The 10,141-nt window shown below is 39.2% G+C and overlaps 1 protein-coding gene across 1 annotated transcript; it reads right to left on the bottom strand.

Moving 5' to 3' along the window:
- Positions 1 to 517: 517 nt before the first annotated feature.
- Positions 518 to 910, bottom strand: LOC130844032 (ubiquitin-conjugating enzyme E2 C-like). The gene has a single exon (XM_057720001.1). It carries the CDS (start codon positions 908 to 910, stop codon positions 518 to 520), a length of 393 nt encoding a protein of 130 aa, XP_057575984.1.
- Positions 911 to 10,141: the final 9,231 nt, after the last annotated feature.

Raw genomic sequence — 10,141 nt, 5'->3', positions numbered from 1 at the left:
TCTTAAATTTTGTACGTAGCCAATCATATTGTGTGCAAGTGGTAATTTAGCCTCTTTTCGTTCAATCCTTCTTTTTCTTTACTACATATTTTCCATTTGGGGACTGAATTGATTAAGTGTTTCAAACGCCCGCCCCACTTTTTCCTTTGTTGGCCTGGAAACAGTTACTGCTAAGGTTTTAATATGTATACTTCATTACACAATTTCTTTTTTAAAATTAAAAAAACCCAAATATATTTAATGTGTTCTTTACAAGGGCTCAACCAGAGATTTCATTTAAAAAACAGAAACAAAAATGGTACCACGGCTTGAGATACAGTCCTGTACAGAAATCAAGGAAAAGACAGACCTAAGAAAAATATAATAAGACAACACAGTGAGAGGCTGGACAGCTGCGTTCAGGGTTCTTGGAGGGAGACCTGCTCTAACTACACTTTCTTGCAGGTACTTCTTAAAGGTTGTGGGTGTTTCTAGAACTTACCAGCATGTGTGTTTAGAGAGCTGTCGAGGCTGGGCTCTAGCCGGCTCTGCACGGAGAGCAGGTGGTCCTGACGTCACACAGGTAAGCCCACTTGCCCTCCGAGGTGTCTAGGCCCACGTGACCCTGGCGTCCACGTGACCCTGGTACAGGGCTGAGGGGCTTCACTGCGCACGCGCTGGGATGGAAGGCTCCCTGGAACTGCGGGGTTAGAGACTTCAGGTCTTCACCGACTGTTCCCACTGCTCCGTGGATGGTCCCCACCCGTTTGGAAAAGTCTGATTCAGGGTAAGCAGAAATTCCCTTGTCCCTAGACTTCCTAAGAGTCTCCAGCTCCTGTAGGAGCCTCTTGCCCACGGGTTGTTGGCGCCCACACTGGGGGACGTCCCACTCCTTAAAGAGCTGCTGCGGGTCATGGTTCTGGGAGGCCATGGGAGGTGGGGGCGCTGACAGGGAGACAGAAACTTGCAACTCTTTATTATATAATTTCTAATATAGTCTAAAGCTATTTTGTCTAAAATAATAGGGATTCAGAGGCAACAGCAGAAAGTAGGGAGCCTCCATCAAAGAGATGGGTTTTAAAGAATAAAAAGAATTTGGTTTGTCCACATTGCAGGTTCTTAAACAGTATTTAGGAGGCTGATGCCTCTCTTCTTTAGGGACAGTGTTACTAAGGAGGAAATAGGTCAGTGAACAAGCTCATCTGGACATATGGACAGATGCCAGGAAATCAAATGAAGCAGTGGAGCTAGGGCACAGCTCAAATCCCCTCTTTCCCACCTCTTCTAGCCACACCGGAATCCCTTTATTCTGATATCCTGTTTTACTCAGAGCTCTGCAGTTAAATCTTTAATTGACTTCCCATTGTCTTAAATATGTTAGTTGTTTGTTTTTGTTTGTTTTTGTTTTTTTCCCCAGAGCTTCTTAAGGTTGGGGAACAAGCCCCGAGCTTGTATATTGTTCTGATACAGAATCAGAATCTGTGGACTCAGAAAGTGGAATATCTTTTGTTTGAGAGGAGAACTAGGAAATGAAATTGTGTATGTCTCGTCTTACTTATCCCTGACTAGAAACCAGTTATGGGTATTGAAATTTGCAAAGGAAGCAATTGCCCTGGGCTGCATCACTTTGTCTATTCATTTACTGTGCTTTAAATTACATTTCTGTGCACTGATAAGGATGGTGAAGGTTGAAAGGAGTCTTTGACTTAGTGAGCTAAACCCAGGATCATATTAATTGATTAATTAGGCTGAAAAGACTTAGATAAGATTAAATGTCTTCTCTGTGGTGTTTTCCTGACATTCATTGCAAAGATGTAAAGACTCTTAAGGTCATATTGAGGCCCTGTTGAGGCAGCAGCAGGACCTGTCTCAACTAGAGAGTCTAGCTCTTAATCCCCAGGCTTGTCTTAAAGCCAACATAATAGAACATATTATGTTTACTTGGAATAATAGTATGTGTTTATTATAAGAAATAGTATACTATAGATGCTATATTACACGTAAGCTGTAAATGACCTCTCTCTCTAGCTTTTTCCCTTTCCCTTCTTTATTCTCCTAATATATAACTATATTCCATAAAACTCTGGTAGGAGAGAAATCAGTTCTGCTTGCTCTTTTCCCCTGCAGCTGCTGGTATTTGAATAAAGATGCCCCTGGCTGTTTCTGATTAAAATCCAACTCAAAGATTTGTTTCTTCCAGATCCTCGTGTTTGGCACGTGGCAGGTGTTCAATTCATACCTGTTGATTGACTGAATAGAAATTGATTAACTCTCTTTAATAAGGAACCTGGGGACCTGTAGGCATATTCCTCTGGTGTTTTACATAAGAATGTGTCTGCGCCTGCATTTGGAGTAATCATCTCTGCTGGACAGAAACTCTGAAGCATGTGGTGAAGATATAATTTCTTGCCCCCCATAGTATACTGGATAAGGTTCCATGGTTCTAATTAAACTCTTTTCTAAGTTTAAATTAAAGCAAATTAAATGCAGGTAGGAAAAAACATTGAAGTGATTACGTTACAGATTTTTTTTTAAACCTGAAGTTTTAGTCAATAATCTTATGAAAAAGAATGTCACAAATAGAGGCAGCTGCCACCTCTGCTCTCCAGGTTCTTGTTTGTTTCCTTAGGGGTGACATTTGGTGTGGCCCAGAGTCACTCTTGACAGCGGGATCCTTCAAGGCAGCGGGGTATTGTCTGACTTGTTTTGTCCTAAAGCTATTCTATACCCCTGAAGACTGACAGCAAACAGACTTCTAGCTGAATAACAAGTGTGTGTGGAGGGGGGGTGGGGGGGCGGGTAGGGCGTGGAGACAGGCTGACATTCTTCAGAATCTCCACAGTAACCAGTAAATCTGCTGTACCTTGGGCCCTGCTCAGCCTGCAGTAAAACATTTAGGAAAACTGCCGAAGCCTCAATCCCTGTCCAAATGGAGCAGGAAAGCTTGATTTCAGGACTGGCAGGCAGTTAAAAATTCTCCCCAAAGAAGTGCTTTTGTGAATTAAGTGTGTATACAACAGCAGCTGATGTCCATTACTGAAATGGATATGTGAAGGAACCAATTTGTTTCTGTTTAGAAAACACTTTCTCTTTAGAGTTTTAAAATTAAGCCTGGGAAATAAAAGCTTTTTTTTTTTTTTTGAGCTAGATGTGTCAAACAGGTTGCAAACCCAAGGAGAGATCATTCATTCATTTGGATGGAATTAAAAAGAATTTACTTGAAATTGATGAGATGTAAGTTACTGAAATTATATATATATATGAATTCGTGTACATGGTTGTGATGGAGAAGGGATAGACAGCAAGGGCACCAGGTGAAGAGAAGGTGCCATTGGTTAGAGAAGAAGGAGCAGCTGGTGATGCATGTCACCTGTTTTACACTGTGGATAAGGAGTACTAGCTCTCAGAAGGGACATGGCTACTCTGTGTCTTTTTTCCATTTCCTGACATTGTTTGTGAATGCTGGATGGAGAGACTGCAGCAAGAAGGTTATGAGAGTCAGGCTCTAGGAACACTGGTGAATGAATGGACGAGTCCCAGGGAATGCCTGGCAGGAGAAAGAAAGGGAAAGTTATTGGTTATGCCACATATCCAGCAGAACTTCAAAAGTGATAATTTTTTTTTCAGTTTTTTTTTTTTTTTTTTAGTATTTAGGAAGAGTTTATTGTGCATATGAAACAGTTGACAAACTAAGAGTTCTCAAACCAAGAGTGAATGAAGCTCAGAGCTATATTGTTATAAAAACGGCTTATATAGTGAAAATGAAGAGGCTGTTTATTATTTACAACGATTGGTTACAGCATTAGAGTTCTTGGTGATAGGGGATTGGTTAAAAGTCATTACCTCATGCCAGTTGGGGGAACAGCTTAAGTTTTGATTATGATTTTCAGTGACATCTACAAGAAGCAGCCCAGGTTAAGTTCCTGTTGTTTTAAAGAATAATTTGTTTCACTTATGTGTTTCAAATGGTTTTGTCTGCTCAGGGAATTTTCAGATTTGGTCATTTTGTACTTACCATTAATAGTGTGTATATACCATACTTTGTTTAGCCATTCATTTGTCAGTGGACATTTGGACACTTGGGTTATTTCTACCTTTTGGCTGTTTTGAACAGGGTGCGCAAATATCTTGTCGCGATCCTTCTTTCAGTTCTTTTGGGTACATACCTAGAAGTTGAATTGTTGGATCATATGGTGATTTTATTTTTAGTTTTTTGAGGAACTGCTGTACTCTTTTCCATGGTGGCTGCACCATTTGATGTTGCTACCAACAAGGTACCGGTGTTGCAATTTCTCCACATCCTTGCCAACACTTATTTTCTGCTTTTGTTTTTATTTTGATAGTGGCCATCCTAGTGGGTGTGAGGTGTTTGTTTCTTGTAAAAAAGGATTCATTTAAGCAATTCAGGGGAGAGAAAGCAAAAAGTAAAAATTTCTTTTAAAAGTCTCATCGAAAGGGTCTCCATTGGATTCTTTGGAAATAAACCAATACAATATGATTTTCCATATAATCTCAGACATTAATCTATACAAATATGGCTTGAACTTTTCTCTGGTCATAGAGTGCTCTTCAAGGGGTACCTATGGGCTAGTGTCTAGGGTAGGTAGGATATGGGATTATTCACCAGAAGGTCCTTATCAAATGCAGAGGAACTGAGACAACCTGTGCTTACTTAGCAATTGTGGTCTAAGGCCCATGAAACTTAAACTTTGGTGTGCTCAGACTCACAAATCCTCAGATATCTATGTACCTTATTCTTAAAATTCTCTCCATTCCTTTACTAAGAGGATATGAGAGAAATGGGATAATAAAGGTGATGCTCATGGTATAAGTGTTCTGGAGTAACCATTTGGAGCCTAACCATAACCAGTCCTCTACTGGGGCTCCAGGCTGGCGGTCTAAACTGGGGAAGTGATTATAAAGTAAGCTCAAGGGGAAAATATGCAAAACGCTCTGAACTGAGGCTTGGGAAATTGCAGAATCTCTTTATAATTTATGAAAATATCATGGACATACTTCAAGGATTTTTTTTTTTTTTTTTTTAGAACCCTTACCATGTATCTGAACCAGCTAGTCCTCACCAAAGACCAATTAAATCAAGTCTCTGGGAAGAGAGCCCAGACATTGGCCTTTGCAAAACCCGAATAAAGTGAGCATGAAATTCACCACAAGTGGATGCATTTCTCCAATTTCCATCTGTGCTTTGAATCAGGAAGTCTGGGGACCTGTGATTGTGTGAGGCAGGGGAGAGCTATTTAAACACACAGTCAGGTGGTGTCAGTAGCAACCCGGCCAGAGCATCAGTTATTGGCTACCAGTTGGGACCTGTTGTCTCCCACAGCCGGCAAAGCTGGAGCCCCACAGTGTGGTGTGGTCTGGGCTTGTGATTGTGGCCACCATCCGCTTCAGCTTTGACGAGCCTGCTTGCTCGTCAGCTCTGATCTTTCCACGTCACAGATGGCGACTGGGGCTTCAATTTGTAAACATTGCTAGCAAATAATACATTATGTGTGTAGTGCTTATTCTGCAGCTAGAAGCCACTGAGGGATCTTGTGAAGATCATCTTGTAATGAGTTTATAGAAATATAAATATTTGTATGTTTCTCATGCAGTTGTCCTAAGGGTTCTTTTTGTTGTTGTTTTGTTTTCCTTATGTTAGAAAAATATAGTAAATACATATAGTATGATCCCATTAAAAGAAACTAAGATTACCAATGCTTAACGAATTACTAAATCTTGGTATTTTCATGGGAAAAGGGATGGGATAAAACATAGTTGTTAACACTGATGTCTTGAGGTAGGGGTGGAAAGCAAGGTTGAGATTGGAGAGGGATAATTACTTTTTTTTTTTAATTGTGTTAGTCACAAAGAACATATTAGTGTTGTAAGTTGAGAAAATGGATTTCAAAAAATTTTTTAAAAATATATAATCATAGAGACTTTTCAATCCTCTTGTGCTCAGTGCAAAACTTAAATGGAAGGAGGGCTTCTTAAAGAAAAAGATGATGGAATCTTGCTACTGATGTTTCTACAGAACCAGAAGGGTTCATTTGTTCATTTAGTCACTCATTCATTCAGTGAATGTTAACGGAGCTACCGCTACTTCCCTGGTACTGTTCTGGCATTGTTCCAGGTGCTGGCACAGCAGCTGGTAGAGCTGTTTACTGCCTTCTCTCATGGAAGAGACATACGTTAACAAATGGTGTGTAATTCTGATAATGGGACATGATGATGAAAGAAGCTAAGGAAGAATGTAGGGGTAGCAGGTAGGGATGGTGGTCAGGGAGGACCTCACTGACAGGTGACGCTTCAGTAGGGATTTACATCAAGCAAGGGAGCAAGCCACAGAAAGGTGGGGGTGAGGTAAATAACATTTGAATAAAGTTCTGAAGCTTTATTGAAAGAACGTATTCAAAGGACAGCAAAAAGGTAGGGTGACTCAGGAGGAGTGAAGGAGGGAGACAAGGCCAGGGAGCTAGTCATGGCTCAGATGACGCAGGTCTTATTGGCCAATGGTAAAAGCTTGAGCTCTTATTCTGAATGCAATGGGGACCAGTCATTAGAGGCTTGTGAGTGGGGCAGCACAATCTGGTACACACTTTAAAAGGATCACTGTAGATGTTGTGTGGAGAGACTATTGGGGGACAAATCTAGAAGTCAGGGGACAAGTAGGAGACTTTCATTAGTCTAGACAAGAGAATCTGGGAGAACGTTGACCTCTTTAACTTTCTGGCAGATACTGTCTTTTGTTTTAGTACCTTTTCTTTGTTGCTCTTGGGTATGAGGAAGAGAAATCCAAAGGGAAGCCCCTTTGAGGTTTTAAGTGTGGACTGATTGACGTTATTGCAACTGAAATATATTGCCTAAGAGTCTGAGCCACTTAATCGTGTAATTTTTCCTTGCTTTCTAGACCCACTCAGTTCCAAATGTATCACTTCTTTGGTATCTTGGAATGCTGCTGACCTTATGACTTGGTGTAGCAGGTAACACAAAACTCTTAATGGGCAACTCAAGTTGTGAAGTTAGTGGTATCCTATTGGGGCATGTTAACTCCTCAGGAGCTTATTTTTTGAGTGGTGAGTAGTCCTTTGCTGTAAGGGCAAGCCCCTGCTCTAGAATCCCAGGGATTTTACTCTAACTCTTCTGTTGGGGCTTGTTAGAGACTACATTGCAACTGCATCAGCCAGAGAATTCTAACACAGCTATACCTGATGGATTATACAGCCCAAGAAAACAGGGCGCTTGTGCTACAGCTCGGATTTGCTTCAGAGCTTTCTTTTGAATTGGATCCTACAAGAAACTGGTAACTTTTAGTCACTTGATTGATAAGTGGGATCAGTTTGCCAAAGTCTGGCATATCTTGCCTCCAAAAATCCAAAGAGCCCTCCTTAAGTGCTGAGCCTCTTGCTTAGTGGTAGTAAAGTATAAGGTAAAATAAGTTATCTTTTACTTTAGAGAGAGTGCCCTAGGCCATTGAATCCCTGAAAACCTCACTAATGTGGTGGTTTCCTGATGTCAGGCTTGTTACCAGTCCTCTGGCATGCATTGGTCTTACGAGAGCATCTTGGGTACTTGGACCTGTCTGCTTATCAAGTTCAGTTAGCATGATGTTGTCAGTATAGTGAACCAGCATGATGCCATGCAGGCTGTGAGGATGATGAAATTCTTTGGAGACTATACCTTGGAGGAGACTAAGAATGTGAATATAGCGCTTAAGTAAGAAAGACATTGTGGAATACTTTCCTGGCAAAGTAAAGTTGATCTTTGTACCTTTGGGTTATTAGAGCATGGGTATCTTTGGGGAAACATTATTCTGCCTTTCACAATCCTAATCCAGAGACTCCTTGCTAAAGAGCATTTCATACATAAGGAGTGTCTTCCTCATAGCAGATATCATTCATCTCTGCCAGGAAGATGGTTGTCGGCATGATTACGAGCCCATTTTTCTGGATCACCTGTCTTCTTTCATTTCAGTGACTGGGATAGAAATAGAGAATGGGCCAGCTGCTTATCTCCTTCCTTCCCAGACTGATTAGCCTTACCTCACAGAAACCAGAAACAGGGGGACTTAGCTCTCAGTTGTGGTTTCTGACATCTTTCTATTACATTTATTACTTCTCTGCTCTGTAAATCTATTAACCTAGACATCATCTCTCTGTCTGTCTATCCATACCTATATACATCTACATAAATTCACCCTTGAAAATTATTTAGGATAATATACAAAAAGTTTAGTTCAAATATTCAGCATAAATTATCCATAAAACTAAGTAAAACCTGTCAAGAGAGGCAGGTTAGAGTGCAGAGAAGATGAGAAGGGGTGAGGGAGAGGTGAGGAACTCTATCCTAGGAGAGACTGTGAAAGCTGGGACTGGCAGGTTCCTGGTCATTACTTTATAATCAAAAAATGCACTTCCTGGAGGGGATGAAAGCAAGTCATCTAAGGAGAGGTGCTCACCTTAAAGTTCTGTGAGGAGCACCTGTACTGCTCCGCTATGTTCCTGTGGGTATGGGGAACTCTCACCATTTGTGAATCTCCCTCTTTTCATCTAAGAACCACCCAAATTGGGTTTCACCTTCTTCTTTTCCTTTCTTCATCTCTTTTATTATTGCTGTTGCTTACCAGGTAAATATAGATGTAGGCAAGATGAATAAATCAACCTTGATAAAAGCCGTTCCTCTGTATTTCATTTTTGCTTTTTTGCCAATTTTCTTTGGGAAATTTGTTAATTAAAAAGAAAGTAATAAAAAAATAAGAACTTCAGTAAGAAACTTTGAAATTAAAACTTCATGTATTGATCCCAGGCTCCTTTAAAAATTAATTTCAATTATGGAATATTTCAAACATGCCTAAAAGTCAAAAGAAATAATGTACATACCATATACCCATCACTAAAATTAAACAAATATCAAACTGTAGCTATATTTTCCTTCAAGTTTTGCTTTCTCTTTTATTTTTTACTTTGTAGAAAATAAAGCATTACAAATGGTTAGAAAAATCTACCCCCTCACTTTCCACCTTTCTCTTCCTCCAGAAGTGTATTTTTATTTTTCCCAAGCATGTTTTTGTGCATGTATTGTACATTTATGTATTTATGAATACTCTCCTTTTGCGCCTCGCTTTCTGCATCTCACATTGTGTTTTTGAGGTTTGTTCTTGTTGACTCACTCAGTTCTCTTTTAAATTTTATTAGCTATATAGAATTTCATTGTACACATGAGTTAGTTTATCTGTACTCTGGTTCATTGACATTTAGATTTTTCTGGTTTTTCCTGTTATAAACAGTATTGCAGTGAGTACAAAGAGCCCATTTCTTTGTGAATGTTTGTGAACAGTTTTCTAGTATAGACGATAGGAGTAGATTTCTGCTCATTGTAGATCATAATCTATATATCTATCATCTATCTATCTAGACATACATCTTCAACTTTTTTAGATATTATCCAATTCTTTTTCAAGGCAGTTTAACCAATTTACACTCCACCCATAGCATAAAAGAGTTGCTTTTATGAATCTGGTAAATAGTTTGTACCAAACCACATACAATGGTGTAATAGGCCAAATCTGTCTGCCAATGGCCACTCTTTGGAGAGTTCACATTTTCTTGGCATTCCCACTTTTTGAAGTGTCTAAAACACTCTAGACATGACCTTATGAAGTTATGCCTCTTAAAAATTTTTCTACTGTCTTACACATCGATCACTAGGTTTATTAGACATTTTAATATTTTGCTACTCTAATGGATATGAATTGTGTTTCATTTTGCCATTTTCATTCATTTTAATAGCCGTATGCAATTTTCAGTGAATAAAATTTCTCTGATTACTAGTGAGGTTAATCATTGTTTTATACATTCATTGGTCATTTTGATGTTGTCTTCTGTGATTTCTCAGTTCTTATCAATAATACATTTTTCTTTTGGATTATTCATCTTTTTTTATAAATTTTTATTTGGTATATGCATTACTTAAGTCTTCTCGCAGCCTGTGACTTGCCTTTTTATTTTGTTTTTCGTGCCTTTCGTAATAGTTTTTAATTTTAATGTGGTCAAATTAATAATTTCTCTTACAGTTTTGGCTTTTTGTGTCCTGTTTAGGAAATTAATTTTTATCCTGAAGTCATAAAAAGATTCTCCAAAATTTTAAAGATTTGCTTCTTACA

Source organism: Hippopotamus amphibius, chromosome 1 (assembly GCF_030028045.1).
Source record: "Hippopotamus amphibius kiboko isolate mHipAmp2 chromosome 1, mHipAmp2.hap2, whole genome shotgun sequence".
Taxonomy (NCBI): domain Eukaryota; kingdom Metazoa; phylum Chordata; class Mammalia; order Artiodactyla; family Hippopotamidae; genus Hippopotamus; species Hippopotamus amphibius.
The sequence above is the reverse complement of the archived record's forward strand: the minus strand, read 5'-3'. Positions and strand labels throughout refer to the sequence as shown.

Bases quoted from the DNA above. Each gene is read 5' to 3' on its own strand.
- LOC130844032 (XM_057720001.1), bottom strand. From the start codon at position 910: ATGGCCTCCCAGAACCATGACCCGCAGCAGCTCTTTAAGGAGTGGGAC.